This window comes from Dipodomys merriami, unplaced genomic scaffold (genome assembly GCF_024711535.1).
Source record: "Dipodomys merriami isolate MVZ:Mamm:240054 unplaced genomic scaffold, mDipMer1.0.p SCAF_213, whole genome shotgun sequence".
Classification (NCBI taxonomy): Eukaryota; Metazoa; Chordata; class Mammalia; order Rodentia; family Heteromyidae; genus Dipodomys; species Dipodomys merriami.
Genome location: NW_027203527.1, coordinates 1,472,418 through 1,495,804, shown reverse-complemented (window position 1 = coordinate 1,495,804; position 23,387 = coordinate 1,472,418). Strand labels below are relative to the sequence as shown.

General features: G+C 41.0%; 1 protein-coding gene across 1 annotated transcript in view; it reads left to right on the top strand.

The window, feature by feature from the left end:
• Positions 1 to 408: 408 nt before the first annotated feature.
• The window catches only part of LOC138834383 (ankyrin repeat and death domain-containing protein 1B-like), a 56,514-nt gene continuing 33,535 nt past the window's right edge, over positions 409 to 23,387 (top strand). The window contains exons 1-5 of the mRNA XM_070033010.1: positions 409 to 598; positions 6,892 to 6,995; positions 12,469 to 12,567; positions 17,762 to 17,860; positions 17,967 to 18,071. Of these exons, the coding sequence (XP_069889111.1) occupies positions 409 to 598; positions 6,892 to 6,995; positions 12,469 to 12,567; positions 17,762 to 17,860; positions 17,967 to 18,071 (597 nt within the window). The remainder of the gene's footprint in view (positions 599 to 6,891; positions 6,996 to 12,468; positions 12,568 to 17,761; positions 17,861 to 17,966; positions 18,072 to 23,387) is intronic.

Below are 23,387 nucleotides of genomic sequence, written 5' to 3'. Positions count from 1 at the left end.
AAGATGATTGCATAATTATCAGAAGAGTCATGTTTTATTCTAAAGAAAGTCCTGGAGATCCATTTAGGAATTATTTAAGTTCCAATAACAAATGTTGATTATAAATCAAAGCAACATTTCTCAAAATTGCACAACTAATGGATGGAAATGTATAGACTGAGAGTTCATAAAGGCTTGTATTTTTCTTGAGATATTCGTTTCTCCTAGAACCAAACCACAGAAAGGTGCATGCCACACCTGAAGGCGGACTCTTCCAGACCAGCCCAAGGCAGGGCAGGGCCCTGGGTTGCCCAGCGAACCACCGGGTGGATAGAGTGGACCCGCTCCTGCGCTCCTGCCCCGCCAACCTGCCACCCAGCCTGCGCCCTGGGTCAGGGTCCCACCGGGCTCTTCAGCCCTCGGGGAGCCATGGACCCCGCCCGGCGCGCCCTGAATCGCAGGACAGCAGCCAGAGGGCTGTTGCTCAGGACGGCTGCTGCAGGGAGGGGGCTCCGGGACGACTTGAGGGGTGCCGGGGCTCGGAGTGGCCAAACTCAGATGCCTAAGAAGCAGGAGCAGCCTCAGGAGAAGGAAGCAGCAGGTTCAGGACAGGAATCTCGTGAGTGTTGCTGGACAAGGTCTCAGGAAATTGGAAGGGGGTGGGGGCGAGAAGAGGAAGGGGAGGCTGCCCTCCTGAGAGGCAGTGCAGTGGGCTGCATTCAGGGGAAAGCTGAGGACCACCCAGGGGCCCCCATCCATCTTCCAGCACTGCATCCTTGTTGGCTGGCTTTCAGCTTTGGAATCCTCTCCTACCAACTTGTGGTTCATCCTCCCTTCCCCCCCCCCCCCCCCCCGCGTTCCCCTACCGTGGGTGGGAGGAAAGTACTAAGGCTATTTAAAGAAATGATTAAGCCCTTTTGCAAATAGAGTTTCAAGGTGCTGTTATCTTGTGTCCTGACTTCTGGACCGATTTATTATGTGATTTTAATAAGTGGCTTCAAAACTTGGCATTTAACTGTTTAAAGTATATACCTTGGGATTCCTGAACAGCACAAAGAGACTACACTGCTAAAGAATCTTCAGAATTTAAATCTGTTAACAGGCCCACTTTGAGCTGGTAGGGAAAGCTTTATTTTCTAAAGACTGGCCTTGGGAGCTGTATACCAGCTTTGTTTTGTTTTTTTAATATAATGTAACCTCAGTTCATTCATTCTAGATGTATTTTCCAGAGCTTATTATTCTCTAGATAATCTCAGTGTGTGGATGGAGAAAAAAAGCTCTTGTAGAGCTCACAGAGTTGACAGACAAAACAAGCCAGATGATGGTGGCTCATGTCTATAATCCTAGCTACTCAGGAGGCTGTTACTGAGGGTGGAGGTTCAAAGCCAGCTTTGGCAGGCAAATCCCACAAGCTAGAACTGCAGACATAGCTCAAGTGGCAGAAAGCCAGCCATGAGAGAAAAAAAAAAAAAAGCCAATTGAGATCATGAGGCTCTGAATTCAAGCCTCAGTACTAGCACAAACAAATAAAATAAATGTGTAGGACAATTTAAGGAAAGAGTCTGAGTGGTGTGAAGGTTGTGAATCAGGGGATATGATTTTCACATGACACAGGAGAACTTTCAATGTGTGGTTAAGGCAGACAAGACATTTACCTGAATGAGAGGAAGGAACAAGCCATAGAGAGTTCAGGTGACAAGCATGACAAAGGCTGGGAATGTGGCTTAGTGGTAGAGTGCTTGCCTAACATGCAGGAAGCCACAAAAACAGAGAAGCAAGACAAGCAAAATGCAGGGGGAATAAAATTGATATATTCTAGAAAAAAGGAAGATGACCAACCTGGCTGAGTGTGGAGAGTAAAGGGGAGAGCAAAGAGATGGGAGAGGGTTACAGTTTGGATCATAAATGTCCCTCAAAGTCTGATGTGTTGAAGACTTGGTCTCCAGCCCAAGGCACTAATGGGAAGTGATAAGCCTTTAGTGGGTGGGGCCTAGTGGAAGGAAGTTGTGTCATTGGGAGTGTGGCTCTAAAAGCCCTTTTCTGTCTTTCTGTTTTTGTTTCTCAACTGCTATAGGAGAATAAGCTTCCCCTGCCACCCATTCTGGACATGATTTATTGTGTTGCCACAGGCACAAAGTAACAGGGTCACACAACTTGAACTGAAAGGTCTGAAACTGTAAACCAAAATAAATCTATTCTCCTCCTCCCCACCCTTGCCTCTTGTTGGTGATTGAATCCAGGTCCTTGCACACATGCTAGGCATTGAGCTACATTCACAGACTCCTTTTTCTTTCTTTTTTTTTTTTTTAAGACATTCTCATTATGTAGCTCAGGCTGGCTTCAAACTCATAAGCCTCCGGTCCCAGCCTTCCTCAGCTTATCATCCTTTTAATGTCTATGAGGTCTATAGCAATATGCCCTCTTTAATTCCTGATACTGGTAATTTGTTTTTCCTTGCTCAATCTGGCTAGGTGTTTATTGTCTTCAAATAACAAGCTTTTGTTTTTATTGATTTTTTGCTTAAAAGGTTTTTTTAATTTTGCTTTTCTGTTTTGCCTTTTTTCAACTTTAATGTTTTATTGGAATTCGCTTTGTGAAATGAATTCTTGAAGTATATGTTTTGACAACGCATGTAGACAGATAAATTGATAGAAGTAGATAGATATATTTAAATATATAAGCCTACTATGCTGAACTCTTATTACTATATCAATATTGCAGGTTATTTTAGAAGATCCAGAACTTTGTACAAAGAACCTGAAGAACCTCTTAATTCTACTACTTCCCTTTGTTGTTGTTGTTGTTGATGATCACAGGGCTTGAACTCTGGGCCTGGGCGCTGTCCCTCAGCTCTTCAGCTCAAGGCTAGCACTCTACCAGTTGAGCCACAGTGCCACTTCTGGTTTTCTGGTGGTTAATTGGAGATAAGAGTCTCACAGACTTTCCTGCCCAAGCTGGCTTTGAACCATGATCCTCAGATCTCAGCCTCCTGAGTAGCTAGGATTACAGGTATGAGCCACCAGTGCCTAGTCCTTTCCTTTTTAAATGTAGGTACTTAGCTTATTTATTAGAGACCTGTCTTCCTTTCAATACAATTATCTTAATGCTGTAAATATCCTCCAGGAACTGCTTTAGCTGCGTCCCATACATCTTGACCTTTTAAAATATTCATTCAATTCAAAATAATGTCTAATTTTCCTTGAGATTTCCTTTTGACCCATGACCTAATATAAAAAGAGGACAATCCAATAATTCCAAGTCTATATTCCTTCTTGGCAATATTCTCCTAGAGTTGGCTATCCAACCCAGAACTGACTAGCCATCCATCCAATAAATATTTACTGAGCATCTACTAGTCCTTGTGCACTAGCAGTATTTATCCTCTTCACAGAATTTGTATTCTAGAGAAGGAAATGAACAGTAGACAGTGAATATATGATCTCAAATAATGTCAGTGATATCAAGAAGAAAATGAAATAGGGCAGAGGACAAGAGAAAGGAGCCTGAGCTTGTTTTTCTAGTTTAGCAAAGTCCCGTTCTGTTCTGAATCTCTTTTCTCATATTTGCCCAGCTCCTAGAAAGCATTAGAAAGGGCTAAGTGTCAGAATAATAACACTTATCCTTTCCTTGATAGTATAAGTAACAAATAAAAAGAGACTGTGTTGTAAAAATATTCCTGTAGATATTTTATATGAGCAATATTGTTATGTTAACCATTTGAGTCATTTTGTCAATCCTGACACTATCTGGTAAGAGCTGGAGGCCTGATGTATAGTTGGTTTCAAAGCTATAGTGAAATCTCATTGAATGCCAAGTTTGAAAGATGGACACATAATCAACCATCGTGAGTCTGCACACTAAATGAAAACAGGTTTTACAATGTCCATGTCATAGTTAGGAAACCAAAATGCAGAACTATTACCAGGTTGGTAAGTTGTGGTCAAGTCAAGTTCAAGTGTTCAAGTCATTGAACATCTTGAGCTTGAGCTAAAATCTAGCATGGGTTTTTTTTCAAGGCTCTGTTAAATTCACTGTGATGCTATACTTGAATAACTCAAAATTATTTTATGAAGCCAGGCATGGCTACAATGCCAGCACTCAGGAGGCTGAGGCAGGATGATATATACATTACATGGGAAGTTCTAGGCTTACAAGTTAGCTTACCATGGAGATAAAGATGCTAGCAGAAGATACTTCATTGTCGGAAAAGGACTTTACGACAGCAAGAGCTGTAGCCACAGTATTGGTTTTCCTGTGAACTCACCAAGCCCCAGTTCACAAAGAGGATGGGAAGAGGACTGCAAACCTAGCTTTCATATAGAGCAGTGAGTGTGCCTCAAGACTGTAAGCAAACCCACCCTTTGCTCCAAAGTAAGACAGTATCTCTATTTTTAAGGCTGTTCTCTACACAGACATCCTTCAAAGATGATGATGATGATGATGATGATGATGATGATGATGATGATGATGATGATGAACAATTAGCCCCATCAAAGCTTCTGCTCATGGATTTGCAAAAATGAGGACTAGGGATCTGACTCAAGTGGTAGAGCACCTACCTTACAAGCAGAAGCCCTGAATACAGACTTCAGTAGTGAAAAAAAATAATGTGCAAAAACATGAGAAATCTGTCTCCTGGTACAAAGCTGATTGAGATACCACCATTCTGTGCCACATCCATTTAAACCCTGGCTTCCAGGGTAAGGGAAAATAGAACTGGAGGTCCAAAGTGACACACTATCACTTCTGTCTTCAGCCCATTAAACAGAACTTACCAAATGTGTCCAGGCTGGATGTTTATCTCTCCATGTGTCTAGATGGAAAGGAAAAAAAGATACTTATGAACATTAGCCTCTAGCAACGTTACCTGCAGCATGGTCTTTCTCTAGTACCATTTAGCTGTTCACTTATAGAAATAAAGTAGCCATTCAGTTTTGTCTCAAAATTATCATTTTAACCACCCAGTTTGGTGAAAGGAAGACTAATGAGTAATGAATGCTGGGGTTTTTGGTATTGTTTGCTTGCTTTTATTGGTTGTGGGCTTGAACCTAGAGCCTAGACTCTGTTCCTGAGCATTTTCACCCAAGGCTAGCACTTTACCACTTGGAGCCACAGTACCACTTCTGGTTTCCTGGTGGTTAACGGGAGATAAGAGTCTCATGGACTTTCCTGCCCAGGCTAGCTTTGAACCATGATCCTTGGATCTCAGCCTTCTAAGTAGCTAGGATTATAGACATGAGCCAATGACACCCAGCTGTATGTATATTTATGTAGAAGAGATTTTACAGAATGGCTCTGCTATGGTCTGGATGTACCCCCCCCTCCCCACACACAAACTCATTGAATTTTGAAGTATAATAGTATTTCATGACAGTATTAAGAGGTATAGCCTTTACTTTGTTACTGAGTCAGGAGGCCTCCAGCGCTGTGAAAAGAAATTCATTTTCTCACAGATCTGGAGGCTAGAGCCAAAGATCTATGTGTCCATAGTGTTGGCTTCTTCTCAGGCCTCTCTTCTTCTTCTTCTTCTTTTATTTTTTGTTGGTTGTGGGGCCTGAACTCTGGGTCTGGGCACTGTCCCTCAGCTCTTCAGCTCAAGATTAGTGCTCTACTACTTGAGCCACAGCATTGCTCCTGGCTTTTTCTGCTTATGTGTTGCTGAGGAATCGAACCCAGGGCCTCATGCATGCAAGGCAAACAGTCCACCTTCCCAGCTCCAGGACTCTTTTCTTATAGCTGTCTTCTTTCTCCTTTGATCTTCCCCCATGGTCTTTTTTCTGTGTATTTCCGTGCCCAAATATTATTATTTTTTTTTCAGGGTCTTATGCATGGTACCCAAGGACTATGCCACTCCAACATTAATCTGCATCTCCAACATTAATCTCTTCTGTATATTCACCAGTCCTATCTGATTCTAGCTCACCTGGGTAACCTTGTTTCACATTTATTAACTCTTTAATAGCCCAGTCTCCATATGCAGCTACATCCTGAGGTAGTAGGGGTTAGGATTTCAGCACATGAATTTTGGAGATCAGCCCATAATAATATTGTTCAGGAAGATACTCCTTGGTCTTTCAATGGACTTGGAAATGTTCTGAAGGATCTTTGGCAAAAACTTGGAAACTCTTCAGTAACACACCTATGAAATCTCTTATGGTCCTTGCCTTTGGAGATGTTTGGTTACTCATTCTGCTTAATCTCAATTCTGATATTATCCCCCAGGGTTCATGCTTGCTGTCTCTTGAGACCTCTCCAATGCCCCTACATGACAAAATCCTCAATAAATCCTGAAGTCTTCTGTGGTAGTTAATAAAGCTTGCCATCTGAATGTGTGTGTGTGTGTGTGTGTGTGTGTGTGTGTGTGTGTGTGTGTGTGTGTGTTAGGTTTATAGTAAATGCAAATCTACTTTTATGTCCTTTCATGTAAATGATGATAAAACATCTCTCATCCAGCTTTTGTGGGGGTTTCTATGCTGGCTGTTTTGGAAAATGTCCCTGTAGGTCTGGCACTCTAACCAAGTTCTGCAAACAACAGTTTTATCTCTGTAAGTAGTACAAGCAATTGGACCCCTCCCTGTCTAATCTTGTCCTAACTTTTACAAACAATGTCCCCTGGGAAGTCTATAGCCACCCTCTTACCTCCAAGCCAGATACCACATTGCTAACTTCAGGGTGGTCCTCTTGAATAATGTTTTGTTTAAGGTCAGGAACATTCTTTAAGGGTGTGAAAAATACTTGTGATGTGAGGAGAAGATGGAATTGGGCTATTTGTAAAATATCCCAGCAAAGTTCCCTCATCCTAAGTAGCAAGCACAATGGAGAAAGTTTTTAGAGTTATAAGGTTTGCCTTGCCCTATGAAAAGTGCCTTTTCTGTTTCCTCCTCCTGGTCATGCTTGTTTGCTTTCTTTCAGTCCTGCCTAATGAGAGAAGCTTTCAGAATGCTGCTAAAAGCAATAATTTGGACCTTATGGAGAAGCTGTTTGAAAAAAAGGTCAACATTAATGCAGTGAACATTGTGAGTAGAATTCACAAATATGTCACTTGTCACAAAGATGACAGGTGGCTTGGGATTACATAGGCCAACTGAAGTAAAAATAAAAAAGAAAGAAATTAGGCTGGCTGAGATGGGGGAGCTCTCCCTTTCAGTAATCACTGGAGTTGGCTCTGGGTGTTTTCATTTATCTTACAAGAGGGGAAGTACTCATGGTCTTTACACAGTTCTGTGTGGTCTGCGGGTGGGCAAAAGAGCCCACTGTCAAGGTTATAGACCTGGACTTGGTCCTAAATTGTAGGCCTCACACATTCTGGCAATGCAGAACATCTTGTGCTATATAATCTTGTTTGTTTTCTTTTCATAATGTCCTTTGTGGTTTGGTTTGTCCAGATTTAAAATCCAAGGGAGTGTGTGGATTTTTATTTTACTGCTTTTGAAATATGCAGCATCCATATGTTGGACGAAAAGACCTTTTCTGAAACCTGGCCTGGGCCAGGTGCCTGGGCCTTGGGAAAGAAGTCCATTGTTAGAAACTGCTTGGGTTTGTGTGGCTTTCCAGATGGCCCCTTAAGACAGGCCTTATCAAGGTGAACAAGTTTAAGATTACATCAACTGGATGATGATTTGGGAAGTGGGTGAAGGTAGGGATGGCTGAGGACAGAATGCTAAATAAAGTTTAAGCTTCAGGATCCCTATTTCTCCAGGCCTCTTTCTAAGGTGTGGGAGGGTTCCTAACAATATGATTATTTTCATAAAACCTGAAAAACTAAACAATTTTAGCTGCAATGATTTAACTTCTGACTGTTCCTTTTAAAAGGATTTCTTAAAAGTCTAAATTCAGGTTCCACAAAGTCTGTGTCTGTCCCAGGCAGGAAGACCACAAAAATTAAGCTGCAAAGTTAAGCTTTACATGCAGTGAGAAAGTATTGTAGTATGTGTGTGTGTGTGTGTGTGTGTGCGTGCATGTGTATGTATTCTGTTCCAGTCCTGGGGCTTGAACTCAGGGGCATAAGTGCTATCTCCAAGCTTTTGTGCTCAAGGCTAGTGCTCTACCACTTGAGCTCCACTTCTAGCTTTTTTTGGTGGTTTATTAGAGATAAGAGTCTCAGACTTTTCTACCCAGTCTGCATTCTAACCGAAATTCTCAGATCTCAGCCTCCTGAGTAGCTAGGATTACAGGTGTAAGACACCAGCACCTGGGGTGTGTGTGTGTGTGTGTGTGTGTGTGTGTGTGTGTGTGTGTGTGTGTGTGTGTGTGTGTGTGTGTGTGTGTGTGTGTGTGTGTGTGTTTGCCTATGTATGTTATGTGTATGTTTGTTATATTATGACTGTACATAATATTTATATCATAGAAAATAGTCAAATTTTATAGCATAACAATTCTAGGAACAAAAGGAAAAGAAAGGAAGGAAAGAAGGGAATGTAGAAGGGAGGGGAAAGTAATAAGCAAGGGTCTTTGAAGATAGTTTTTGTATAATTTCAGAAATATTTATGAATAGACTATAGTATGCCATGGAAAAGTTAATATGACACTGGGAGATTTGTTTTGAATAAGTGAAGCAATAGTCATTTTCCCAAGTAACAAAAAGTAGAATCTTTTATTTTCTGGTCCAGGGTCTTGAACTCTCTACCACTTGAGCCATAGCTCCACTTCTGGCTTTTTCTGCATACTTTATTGGAGATAGAGTCTCACGGACTTTCCTGCCTGTGCTAGCTTATAACCATGATCCTCAGATCTCAGCCTTCTGAATAGGTAGAATTACAGGTGTGAGCCACAGGCATCTAGCTCAGAATCATTAATATACATTTATAGCTACTCTAAATTTCTCCATGTGAAATAATTCTGGTCTTTTAGGTTATGTTTTTATTTTAAAATGCTTGAAAAGATAGTATAATTTATGACTCAACATACAGTCAATGTAGCAAATTATCTACACTCTTAATGGGCTGTAATATTCTTTCTAATGACATATGATTGGTCCTGTTCACAGCAAATTGTTGAATGGTAACTTGTTGAGTACCTTAAAACCTGTGAGGGTGAAGGTAAAAGTATGTAAGTGTTATTATTGAATTACCTTTGATGTTATTTTGGCTTGCATCCTTATATACAAATAAATATGGAAGCATGTAAACCCAAACCTGACATGGTAGAGCACAGCTCTACATTACAGACATTGTTGAGATAACTTAGGTTTGTCAAACTTATTTTATCCCTGATTTAGTATCCAAAGAAACCAAATATTAAACTGTGTTCATCTTTTTGGAATTATGAAATAAAGAATAGTACACTCACTTAGGCATCTTCTTTGGAAGCCAAAACAGTATCTAGAATATAGCAAATAGGGTATATGTTACTTCTAGGTAAAGTTTCCATCCTGAAATTGTCTTTTGGCACCACAGGAATACCATAATAACTTTAATTTAAAGCAAAAGACATTTATAATTTTCTTCCAATTGTCTTTTGGCACCACAGGAATACCATGATAGCTTTAATTTAAAGCAAAAGACATTTATAATTTTCTTCCAAAAAATTAAAGCAATCTATTTTGTTAGGTTTTTAAAAAGAGGCCAAGTAAGAAGAGCACCACACACGTGGTACTCAGGTAAGGGGTGGGTTTATTCATTGGTCCGGCTGGCACCAGGTCATGTTAGCACTCCACGCTGGGAAAGGCCTGGGAAAGAGAGTATCTGGCTCTAGGCTAGGCCTTATCTAGGGTAGAGGGGTGGGGGGTGGGGTAGCTGTGGCCACATGGAATCCAGAAGTGACCTCTTCCAGGTGTCCCAGTTGCCTAGGTAACGCAGGTACTGGATGGAGACTGCTGTGAGGAGGGTGGAGTCTGCTCGCCATCCAGGAGTGGACCTTACATTCCAGCCTTTTAATAATCATGAAATAGGGCGCGGACTCTCTTTGGCTACTTCCTGCTGATGAGGGGCATGACATTATGGGTAAAAGGCTGGAATGTGGTCCCCTCCTAGAGAAGGCAGCGAGGAGCAGCTGTCCCTTGGTGGTTTGAGTCTTTAGATGAAGTCTGGAGAAGTCTCATGAGGCATTGAGGGGCCGAAAAAAAAAAAAATACTAGAGAGCAAATAAATGGCAAGAGGAAGGACTTGGGGCTGAAAATTAAAAATTGGATGACTTGGGTAGAATGGCTAGTTCTTATCTCCTGCATTCCAGGCTGTCCTGGAGTTGGTGGAAATGTCCCTAACTATTTCTGACATCTGGCAACTAGGTAGGGAGGATGTCAGGTAACAAAGGCAATAAATGTAAATTCCTGTCCAGTTAAAAGGTAGACTGCTATGGACATTAGATGGGCAGGCTTCTACTTCTATTGACCTCCCGGCTCTGGTTAATTTTGAAAGGGCAGGCACAAAGTGGCTGATGTGACATCATCTCCTCTTACTCCTCCATGGTCCCTTGTTCCCCAGACTGGCTGAGTCTAGGTGTTCATTGCTGGGATGGCTTTTCCCAGTTACTATCCATGGAGGTTTGAACTCAAGGCTTGGGCACTGTCCCTGAGTACTTCTGCTCAAGGCTAGTGCTCTAACACTTTGAGTTACAGTACCACTTTCAGTGTTTGGCTGGTTAGAGATAAGAGTCTTGAGCCATGCTTCCAGCCTGGCTCTTTGCAGGTTAGTTGGGAGATGGAGTCTTAGGGATTTTTCAGCCCAGGCTGGCTTTGAACTGCAATCTTTGCCACAAAAACCCTTTATTATTTCAAATTAAAGTGACAAGGAGATCAAATAGAATAAGTAGAGCTTACCTGGTCCTTATCAAGAATTAACCAACAAATATTCTGCAATGACAAAACTTGTTAGATGTGATGAGAATTTTAGCACAGATATGCCCAATATTTTAGAACCACATAGTCAGTAGTAGAATATACAACACCAAATAAAAAAGGCAAAACTCAAAACCTAAAATTTTTGATAGCAATGTTTAGACATCTTTGCTAACAAAGCACATCAGATGGTTGGGCCCCAGTTACCAGGGCCAAAAAGAAGTGTGGAGGTGGATGCAGAGGCCAGCAATGGTATTGATGCACTGTGTCCGCAGCAGACAGACCAGTTCGCCAAAAAGGCCATTGGAACTGTGGGTATTCCTCAGAACAAAAAAGGGGGGAAAAAAGAGAAAAAAAAAAAAAGTGGAGAAGAATCCCACCTATTCTGACTTTAAGCCCTTCCCAGGTTCAAATGGCACCATTTATGTTAGGTTTTTTAAAAGAGGTAGCCAAGTAAGAACAGCACCACACATGTGGTATTCAGGTAAGGGGTAGGTTTATTCATCGTTCTGACTGGCACCAGGCCCTGTAAGCCCTCCACGAGGCTGGGAGAGACGTGGGAAAGAGAGTGTCTGGCCCTGGGCTAGGCCTTATCTAAGATGGAGGTGGGGAAAGGTGTCGCCACATCCAATCCAGATGTGACCTCAGCGGATGCAGATGTGACCTCTTCCAGGTGTGCCAGTTGTCTGGGTAACGCAGATACTGGGCAGAGACTTTGCTGCGAGGAGGGTGGAGTCTGCTCTCGCCATCCAGGAGCAGACCTTACATATTTCTTTCAGTGTAACTTACAATAGAGAAAACTTCAGAAAGAAAATGAATGGATTGGATCTTTAGGAACTTTCTTGCAATGAATTATCAATATATTCTGCCATGGTTTGGATCTTAACTGTTCACTTGAAGTCATGTGTTGATGGCCTGGTCACAGGCCTGTGGCACTAGTTGGAGGTGGTTAAACCTTAAAGAGGTTGGGCCTACTAGAAGGACTCAAGTCACTGATGCCATACATCTCCCCACAGTCCCAAAAACAATAGAGCCAAACTATTATGGGCTGAAATTTCTGGAAGCCTTATAAACTGTTTTATCTCTGGTATTTTGTCACAGCTGTGGAAAGCTGACCAGCTTTATTTTAGGTAGAATAAATGTGATCATTATTAATGAGTGTACATAGGGAAAAGTACAAATTTACTATTGGAATGCAATCTGTTAAATTGCTATGTGGCTGGTTATGCAATGAGTCCCATTCTTTTTTTTGGGGGGGGTGGTAAGTCATGGGGCTTGAACTCTGGGCCTGGGGGCTGTCCCTCAGCTCTTCAGCTCAAGGCTAGCCACAACAACAATTCCAGTTTTCTGAGTGATTTTATTGGAGATTAGAGTCTCATGAGCTTTCCTGCCTGGACTAGCTTGAACCATGATCTCAGCCTCCTGAGTAACTAGGATTACAGGCATGAGCCACCGGTGCCTGACTTCATTCTTTTTTTAATGTCTCATTCTGAGACATATTATTCAGGGGATTGCCAAATCTCTGTTGTCATCCATTATAAATATTCTGCTGGACACAATCCTCACAACTTTGAGTGGGAAAAGCAAAAAGTAGAGCTAAATAACCAAACTGTAAATACTCACTAGGAACTTAGGACTATTCAAGAAACAGGACTTCTGGAAAATCTCAATAAGAATCAGATGTATAAAGATACAAACAAATTATGTTTCCTCAGATGAACCGTACAGCTCTGCATTTTGCAGTAGGGGGAAATAATCTCTCTGCCGTGGATTTCTTGCTGAGCCACAAGGCCAGGGTGGATGTTGCTGATAAGGTAAGCAATAAGAAGAACAAGGTGGAGCATGATGAACACACAGGGAGAATCTGATCACTCCAGAGATCTTTCCTTCATATCCACACTCATTATTTCTGTGGACAGCATACTTTTGAAGGTCTCTTTAGAGAATATACATATTATGCATTAGGTACACTTGGTGGCTGAATTGGTTACTCTTCTCTTCGGGACTTGGGCTTTTATTTTCCCACACTCACCTTCTGGTCAATAGTTTTCATTTGTAATACTAGATAGCTGTTCAGAGTATAATCTGGCACATAGAAAACAAAAGCTAACTAGCCCCAGGGACTTTAAACTTTGACTTTTCCCTTTGGACTACAATAATCAAGAAAGCCTATTAAATACTTATTATGTACTAGGTAAAAACTATAAGGATTGATATTTAGTGCCCTATCCCAACCAACCTTGTGACAAAAGTATTATAATCCCCAGTTTACAAAAGAAGAGATGAATACAAAACATACCCCCAAAACACATATCTAAGGAAAGGATTGGGACATTGGAGAGACCATATTTGAACCTAACACATATGATTCTCAGGAAAGCACACTTAGCTAAACAGCTACAACTTTGCTTAACTTTTTGCCTAGATATCAAAACCTACCCTGAGGACTTCCTCCTTCTTTTCAAACTTCATTTAACACAAACCATCTAGAGAGACCCAACACCATGTTAACCTGGTGACAGAAGGCCATGATAGCTTTATTGGAAAGTTATTGGTTCTTAATTCCAAAGACCATGGTTCTTAAATTTCAGAAGATTCTCACAGAGATGTTCTGTTTTCTGTCTGGACTGGAACTCCTTGCAAGGAAAGGCCAGGCATTGCTTTTAACTCCCAACAAGTAAAGCAATCCACAAAATCTAGACTTAGTATGTGATGGTAAATGTTTAGAAGATAAATGTAGTCAGCTTGTACCAATTAATCATCTTGTTGGTTTTGCTGACAACTGGATAAGGTATAGATGTAATGGTAGCAGTTTATCAGTGGGACACATCTCTTTCTAATTTTTTGGTCTGGCATTTGGTGAGCAAGAAGGCTGTTATATAGTCAGGATAGCTTGGAATATCTCTTCCTAATACCCCAGGCTTACCTCAAACTCACCATTCTCCTGCCTCAAGCTCCTGAATGTTGTGATTATAGGCATGAACCACCATACCCAGCTCTTCAGAACCATACTTTGGATACCAAGAACTTCTGTCCAGTTAAATCTTCAGTCTATGTCACAAAAAAATAAAAAACCAAGAAAAAGTAAGTGTGGTTCTGAAAAATGAAACGTAAGCCTCACCAGGGAGCTCACGAGAATTGCAGGTACTCAGGTTCTTTGGATCACAGCCTGGGATTCTAGAAGATTCCCAGATAAGCCTAGGGATGTAGTTTGGTGGTTGAACACTTGCCTAACATCCTAACATGTGCAAGGTCCTGGGTTCAATTTTTAATGCCTCACAAGAAGGGAAGATGGAGGGAAGGAAGGAAGGGGGAGAGAGACAGAGAGAGAGAGAGAGAGAGAGAGAGAGAGAGAGAGAGAGAGAGAGAGAGAGAGAGACAGAGAGGGAGGGAGGGAGGGAGAGAGGGAGAGAGAGAGAGAAAGAGAGAGAGAAGAGAGAGAGAGAGAAAGAGAGAGAGAAGGAGAGAGAGAGAAAGAGAGAGAGAAAGAGAGAGAGAGAGAGACGAGAGGGAGCAATGAAGGATGAAACTTTTGACAAGTTTATATGTACCAGTTTGCCCTCCGCTCCCCCGGCCTACATAGTGAAACCCTGTCTCTTTAAAACCAAAACCAGCAAAGTGCCTGTGGCTCATGCCTATAATCCTAGCTACCTGGAAGGCTGAGATCTGAGGCTCAAGGTTCCAAACCAGTCCAGGCAGAAAACTTCACATAACTCCAATTAACCAGCAAAAAGCTGGAAGTGGGAATGGACTTAATGGTAGTGTGCTAAAAAAAAAAACAAAAAACCCAAATGTGTGAGGAAAAAACAAATGGAAGCACGAGGCCCTAAGTTTAAGACCCAGTACTCACATGTGAACACACATGCAAGCTGAAAAGATTGCCAAATGACCTATGAGATATAATGGTATGAACATAGTCTGGACTTGGCAGGTCCTACTATCCATCTGAGAAGTGTAAGAGATGAATGAGTACAATACAAGGCATTGCATACTCAGGGTCAAAAGCATTGCAGAGCACCTTCAAGTTCAAGGCAGGTAGTCTCCTCCAGTCTTTTGAGGAGGTAGACTAGATGAAGATTACTCTTCACAGTGTAAGAGTACTCTTACACTAGGTATGAGCAAAGACTGAAGCCTTTGGTCAGAGTTCAGGGGATGCTCAGAGGAAAAGGACAAGCATCTGTTCTCAGGGCTGCTTCTCTGAGAAGTACCTCTGATGAAAGTGTTCCCAGGGTACCTTGTAGCCATCCTGGCAATGGGATCAGTTTCTCAGTGACTGTCAGCAGTTTTTACTTTACACTATGTGAGCCAGCTGTGAGTGGAATCCAGGACATATACTTTTTTGCAGCTCCAGACATGAGTGTTTCATAGCAGGAGATTGGGTTATATAGAGGTTCTTCTAGGGAAATTTACATCTGTGAGCAGTGATTCACTGCCTCTGAGAAACGATGGCCTCACTTGGAATTTGTGGTTTCAGTGACTAGTTTATTTGCTGCTTGCACTCCCAGTCTCCATATTTCTGTAATCTATGTTTTCAATGTTGATTGTTTCAAAATTGGGAATGACCTGTAGGGGGGAGGGGAAATGCTATCAGAATGTGATTTGTTATTACCTGTCCCAAATATTTCTGCTCTTTCATGGCCATATGTAAAACCAGACTCATACTATTGAGTCTGGGACCCTGATTTGTAGGGAAGCCTAAATTAAGAGGCTGTATATTTTCTTGGAAGAACATAAGTCATCATACATCATTGTTCCTTGTGCAGAGATTCAGAGCTTTCTTCATGTTGCAATTTTAAATAGGCAAATGAGCTCCCAGGACATGGTGACAGCTGTGTACATTTCAAGCAGGCTTTCTCAGAAGTGACACTATTAACATTCAGAGCTGCTTTGTACATAGTAGACTGTTGAGCAGCATCCCTGGCCTCTACCTGTTCACTGCCAAAATCAGCATACAGTCATGACTTATCAAATGTCTCAAGACATTTGAAAATGTCCCTTGAAAACAAAATCATCTCCAACTGAGATGAAAAAGAAATCCACCGATTTAGAACTATGCTGTAATAATCTGGGACTTTCTTTTTTACTTTCTATACCTGAACTCTTTAAAGAATAAGAGAATTTCTACATAGCCCAAATGAACACCCAAGGTCTTATATACAATTTCTACATAGCCCAAATAAACACCCAAGGTCTTACATACTTTACAAACAGAAATGTCTGCTTTATTTCCTCAAATGGTATGCATCTAACAAACAGGTTTGCTGGGTTAAAACTGTAGCCAATTAGGAAAGGCAAATATAATGTAGTGAGAGAGCTTGCTTCAGGCAGGGGCTCCTACAAAGTAATGGATTACTGTTCAACAGGGAAAAAGAAACAGAATGAGATACACAGACTTTGCAGCTAAGAAACAAGAAGCTGAGAGACCAAGTTGGGCAGCATCACAGTACAGGAAAGTGATAGAAAGTGACTAGAGTTTGAGGTCAGTTCTGTTTGATCCTGAAATAGTGTGCACAGAATGTAAATAATGTGTAATAGGTATCTCCCCGAGGCTGATGACACCTATTAGATTTTCTAGCTTACTTGTCTCTCATTCCCCCCTTTCTGAAATATCCAAGGCTAACTGCTGGCTGATTCAGTTTATAATTCACCATACAACTACTCACAGCAGTTCTAGGTCAGGAAAGCCTGGCAGGGTCAGGGGTTCTCTTTCAGTCTAACTGCTTTATGCACACACGTGCCTACAAAGTGCACACATCTGTATTATTTTGTTTAGCAAGCTTCTATACGAATTAGCAAGCTTCTATACAAATGGGATCCTTTATATAACTTCTCATTTTTTGCTTTCTTTGGTTTATTGTATCTTTCCCTTCTTCAATGATTACACTACACCCTTAGATGTTTGTGTGTATTTCTGTGTTTTTTCTATATTCCATATAATCACTCCTACATCTACCCTTTAACAACCCACTTGTGTATAGATGTAAATATAACATATGTAGATGGAGTTTTTGTTCATTATAAGTTTTATAAAAATAGGATTATATTATCTCTCCATCTATTTCCCATAGTTGGTAGAGCTTGTAGAAATCTTTTCAAGTTGATTGTTAAAAGTCCTAATTCAGCATTTTTAATCATCATGTATGATATAATTTATAATTTACAGTATGCCCATATGGATAGGTAAGTATCTTCTTTCTAATTTTCAGTGTCACAATTGTTCACTCTGTGTGTGTGTGTGTGTGTGTGTGTGTGTGTGTGTCCTGAAAAGTTTATTTTTATGGCATAGATTCCCACAGGTTTAGGTTAGTGGTGTATTTTATCTTTAAGAAGATGTTACCAGCTTGTTTAGACAATAATGTTTTTCATTTCTTCTAATGCATTAAAAGAATACTTTTACTTATGCATTTTCCTATTGTTTCTTTCTTGATTTGTGAAAGCATTTCATATATTAAGAATCACCATTTGTCTTTATTAATATTTTAAGGTATCATTTGTTTATTGAGTTTATATTCTATCTTCCCTTTTATAATTGAATTAAGAGAGAGTCTGACTTTCATCCTAATGTATTGATTGTGTACTTTGTACAGTGTAATACAACATCTGATTTTTTTTTTTTTTTTTTTTTTTTGTCGGTCGTGGGGCCTGAACTCTGGGCCTGGGCACTGTCCCTTAGCTCTTCAGCTCAAGGCTAGTGCTCTACCACTTGAGACACAGCGCCACTTCCAGCCTTTCTGCTTATGTGGTGCTGAGGAGTCAAACCCAGGGCCTCATGCATGCAAGGCAAGCGCTCTAGCCACCTTCTCAGCCCCAGCATCTCATTTTTTTAGGGCTGCATCACTTATTAAGTATACTTATTTTCTCATAGAACTGAAATATTCCATTTTCTGTGTACTAAATTATCTCTCTTTTTCTTAATTTTCACAGCCTAGTATTGGCAAGGCTTGTGTTAACTTAGCTAGCATGCTGTGACACATCTAACAGTTTTTTTCCTTCTTTCTCCTTGGGAAGCATGGCTTGACTGTAATTCACCTTGCAGCCTGGTCTGGAAGCTTTGAGATCATGCTCATGCTGGTTAAAGCTGGAGCAGACCAGAGAGCCAAGAACCAGGTAGGTATGTGGGTCCTACCTGAACATGAGCTCTCACTGCCTCAGTGCAGGAGAAGGAAGTTCTGTGTTGCAGTGAAAGAGTCTCCTTCTCTCTGGCTATCTTCAGGATGGAATGAATGCCCTTCACTTTGCAGCCCTGAACAATAACGTGAACATTGTAGAATACCTCATCCAAGACCTGCACCTGAAGGACTTGAACCTGCCAGATGAGGTGAGTCTGCAGTGGGAGCAGATCCTACATACACTCTCAACTTCTACTTTCCTCCTATTCCTGGTGCAGCTGCCAAAGCAGCAAACACAGCCAGAGCCGGCCTGTGGCAGCATCTGGGACTGTGGCAGAGACCAAGGAACAGATGCAGATTGGTGGTGGTGGAGGCCCTGACCACGTGTGTAGGGTGGACAGGAAGCATAGCAGAAGCATCAAAGACCCTCTTACAGTTTACTCCCTCACCTTGGCCAGGGAGTGGGTACTATCTACCCTCTTTTCTTTTTTTTTTTATTCCACTATATCTAATATTTTTAGAATGCATTTCACATGAAGCTGTTTAGTAATCAGTCATGGAAGAGAATGTAGATTTGATGTATTGGTCTACATTCTTTCTTTTTTGGAAATACAACACTAGCTACCACTTCATAATGTGCTTGGTACAGAGGAAAGCTATTTCTATAGAGCAAGAGTCCTGGGCTTTGCCCATTCCAATGCTCTACAATGTGAATGAGCAAAAGGCTTCATGAATCCTTGCAACAATCTAATAAAGTAGACAGTAGTTTGTCCATTTTCAGTAAAAGCTAAGGTCAGTAGAAGCTAAGTACCTGGTCTATAACCTCAACTAGAAAAATTACTACTCCAGGATTTGAGGCCTAATACCCATGATCTGTCTTAACACTAGTTATCATGCTGCCTGACTCTCTTCTCTGATGACAATGGACATTGCCCAGATGTTGGGACTGTGTTTACCCTGGAGCATCTCCCTTTGTCATTGTTCTAGAGTAGCATCCTTAGTGCAATTGACATTGCAGTTTCTCAGCAGTTGAATATTCATTATGAATTGGTCTTACATTTTTCTGTGAAACTACTGTGTGTGTGTGTATGCGCGCATGTGTGCATGTGCACGCACGCATGCCCTGGGGGGCTTGAACTCAGAGCCCCCCAGGAGCTCCCCCCGGGGAGCTGTTCTGAGCTTTTTTGCTCAAGGCTAGCATTCTACCACTCCATCCACTATATTTCCAGCTTTTTGGTGGTTAATTGGAGATTGGACTCTTACAGACTTTCCTGCCTGGGCAAGGTTTGAATAGCAATCCTCAGATCTCAGCCTCCTGAGTAGCTAGGATTACAGATATGAGCCACAGGTGCCCACCTTGTGACATTACACATTTGTCCATAAACATTTCTCTAGACGTGATCAATACTATTCACTTCATTTCAACTCTTTTAAAGAGTTTGTGCATTTTTCTTGACTTTATTCTTAAAATGATGAGCAAAAACTGCTTTATTTTCAAATGATGTCTATACACTTCTTTTACTTCCTTTGCATATGACTGTATGGTTACAGTTTGGAGGCAGGCCGGCCTGGACTGTGTTCTGGGCATGGCTATCATATCAGCAAGTTTTCCAACTGCTGCTGACAGCCTCCATGTTTCCATCTCCACAAGGACAATAAGAAAAGTGACTTCCGTTCTGGTAGCACCAAGGGCATGTGGGGAAATTCTCTGTTTCTCTTTCTCTCTCTCTCTCTCCTCCCTTTCCCCCTCCCCCATACTCACAGGCACACATGCCACACATAAATTTATTATTATCATCCAATATCTTTTCTTTGATAGAAATCATTAACATTTTCTTGATGGTAAGCAAAGTATCTATGCAAATGAGATGGTGAGCCAATGAACAATGCCCTTCCATTTAGACACCAGCCCTAACTCCATTCCTTCATAGAGACTGGCGCAGCCATGGCTGGGATGCTTGCATGAGGTAATGACTGTAAAATACTTAGCAAAGAGCTGGGTTTTGTTAAGTGCTCACTAACAGATATTCACTTACTGGCTGTCTTTGGAATTTTTTTTTGGCTGAATTTGATAACTTATTACATTTTATAAATTAACCTTGGCAGTATTCCTAAAAATAAAAAAATAATACTTTATAATAAACAGTTTTAATCCCTCAGACTTTAGTTACATACAATAATTTTAAATTCAGCAAGTTAAAATATACAAAGTTAAAAACACACAAAGTTAAAAACACTATAAGTTAATAAAAGATAAAAGAACAAGAACAAGAGTCCTGGATCCTCCTTATGGTAGTTAATTAGGAAAGGTCTAGGATCCAGAACGAGGAAAGCATGGTGATCTCTCCCAGGTCTGAAACTTGAGGCTTCAACTCTCTTCCTGGCTGGAAAAATCTGCCTCCCAAATAAAGGGAGGGGTCCTATGAGACTGCATTGTATGAGGCCCATTTAAACATAATGAAAATGGGTTTCGTGGTTTAAAAACAATAAGACATGACAACAAACTGTATGTTAAGAGACCACATATACCCTTGAAATTCCTGTTGTTACTTTGTAAACATGTTTACATAAGAGAAAACATTTATAGTTCATTTTACTTTCTTATCTTATTCTGTGCTAGTTTTTGGTATGTTTATAAGATATAGATTACTTTAAATATTTATACTCTGAGTAAGTTGGCTTTTACATTTTTTTCTTCATGATAACAGTTTTAAAGGGCATCCAAAGTTCAAAGTCATAGCTCTTTTCTTGGAGAGTTCTGTGGTTCACTGCAGTCTTATTTCCAGATCCTCCCATGTGTTAGCTTTTCCTTGGGGTGGCCCCTTATCACTTCGTTTAGCTAGTAGAGATTCAAAACTTTGTAGCAACCAAGGCTAAAAGAAAGAATCTCTGAGCCTTCTAGTTATCTTTGTCCCTGCTATGGTTTGAATATGGACTTGACCTCAAACGTAAGCGGGAGTTGAATCATCATTACCACAGATTAATGGAATTAAGAAGGCGGATCTTAACCCAACTATGTGGTTTAGAGGTGGAGTTCTGGGGAAAAGATCAAGATAGATAAGATAATTAGGGTGGAGCCCATGATCAAATTCTGGTGGATTTCTAAGCTGAGGGAGAGAGAGACACACACTCGGTTCTATGACCCCTATACTGCCTTGGGTCTATTAGCAAGAAGACCTTTGGCAGAAGAGGTCCCATAGACTTTGCACCTGTGCAACTGTGAGTCAAAATAAACTTCTTCTCTGAGTAAAGTTCCTTACTTTTTAATATGCCACTATAATAGTTAAAAATGGACTAACGTATTCCACAAACTAATATGTATTAGGATTCTTTCTGTTACAAGGACCAAATATCCATCTTAAGCTACATTAAGACATAAAGGTTATTTATTAACTTCAAAGTAAAGTGTTTGAGGGTGCATCTTCTGGCCTTCAGGCTGGATCATGCCCTTTTTCTTTCCACAAATGCTTAGCTGTTTTTGTACTGGCATTATCCATAGATATATACTGTTCTTATGGAGGGAAAGATGACTATTAGTGGCTTCTAGATTATATCCTTACAGAACTCAATTTATGAGAAAAATTCTCTTTTTATCAATTGTTTATAAATGCATTTCAGGAGCAATTCTGTTTGGCTCTCTGCATCCTATGCTGAGTACTAAACCAACTCTATGACTAGTGTGGATTTTGTGGTTGCTTCATGTGACAGGAGGCAGTCAGGTAATCACACTCGTCAATCAACAGCACTAAATACATGAAATAGCTGGGTGCCTGTGTGGATGTGTGGGCGTTCTTCAAAGGAGAACCCAAGAGCTGTTGCGACAATAAAGATAAACATAAAACCAAAAGCAACACTTCCCACTCTAGAGCACAACATGGCTCTGTATTATTTATGGTCTCTATGAGCAAAGAGCTAACAAAGCCCCTCCACCTGCCACAGGAGAATTTAAACTTTGGTTAACTTTCTACTTCTGTGATCTTGCAGGCTAGAAAAAAGTAGACTATTAACTGAGTTACTAAGCAACATGGTTTCTGATAAAGGAGGCCTTAATTGGTGCATGGTGTTTGGATTTGTGGGAGCTACAGATGGACTGTAATTGCTTATAGATGGATTGTAATTGCTTAGCTGAGTCTGGAAAGAACCCTTCCTGCACATTGAAGTCACTTTCATAATTCTGTGGCATAGCCCAGTTGCTATAAAGAAGCCCTCTAGTCATCAGTGACAGATTCTATCAAAGATAGTTTTGATTGGCCATCTGACTGGATTGACAGACATTGGGGATTTGTAAGTGCACACCCAGGGGGTAGCTGTTAGGGCATTTCTAGAGAAGTTTAGATTAGCAGTGATTAGTAGTCAATACTTAATAATGGATTCAAAATTTGAGTAGAGTGTTAGGAGGTGGTGGAATTCTGGAAGGTGAGGCCTGGTAGAGGAAGTGGGTCTCTAGGTATACCTTTGAAGGATATGTTTTGGCCCTGGCCCCTTCTTTTACTCTTCCTTACTTCCTGGTTGCCATGAGGTGAACAGCTCTGCTTCACTTGGCTCTCCCTCCACTATGTTTCTACCTTGCCACATGCCTAAAGACAATGAAGCAATCTGCCCATGAGTCAGTGAGTTGAAATGAATCTTTCCTCCTTTTAAGTTGTTTAATCTCAGGCATTTGTCACGCAATGGAAAAGTCTGACTAACACTGAAACCCAACTCAATCTATTTTAAGGAAAGAAAAAAGAATTTGTTGGCTCATTGAATGACAGAGTAGCTATTCATACAAAGGCATGAGTGGCCTTGGGCATATTTGAACCTATGAACTCAAATGATGTGGTCAGAGCTCTCTATCTCTTTTTACTTTTCAGCTCTGCTTTTTACCATGTTAGCTTGGTTCTTAGGCAGACCCTTCTGACCACACAGCAAGAAGGGCTGCGGGCAATTTAGCTCATGACGCTAAAAAAAAAAAAAATTAGAATGTGCCAGGAAAAAAATTCCCACAGTGACTGTGATTGGCTTGATGTAGCATGTAGTGGTAGAAGAGGCAGGAGTTTAGAATTCATGGCTGCATGAAATGGACTGAGGATTTAGGGCCCATTTGGAAAAACTGTGGGTACAAATCAGTTAATGGGTGCCCTTTTCTCCAGGGAAAGCCTCAAAGACCACCTTCCATATTTGTTTTCCTTCCTGTCCACAAACACACAATCATGTTGAGTCATGTATCCCATACATTACCAGCACTCAGTTACTACAGGGCTCTGTAAGTATCTGCTCATGTGTTCCCCCCCCCCCGACCCCCACCCCTTCCCTGTGATTCTGAGCTTCTTTAGGGCTGCAGTGTATTTTTCCTCTGGGCTATACTGTTTATCTCTCTCTATGTGTATGAATGATTTTCACCAATCATTTTCATCTGGTATGTAGCCAGTGTTTTTTTTTCTCCCCTTTTTATGATTTGTTTACCCAAAGCTTTAAGATATTGTCAACAGATATGCAGATATCTGCAGATATGCAGATACTATAGTGTTCAGTCTGTCATTTCC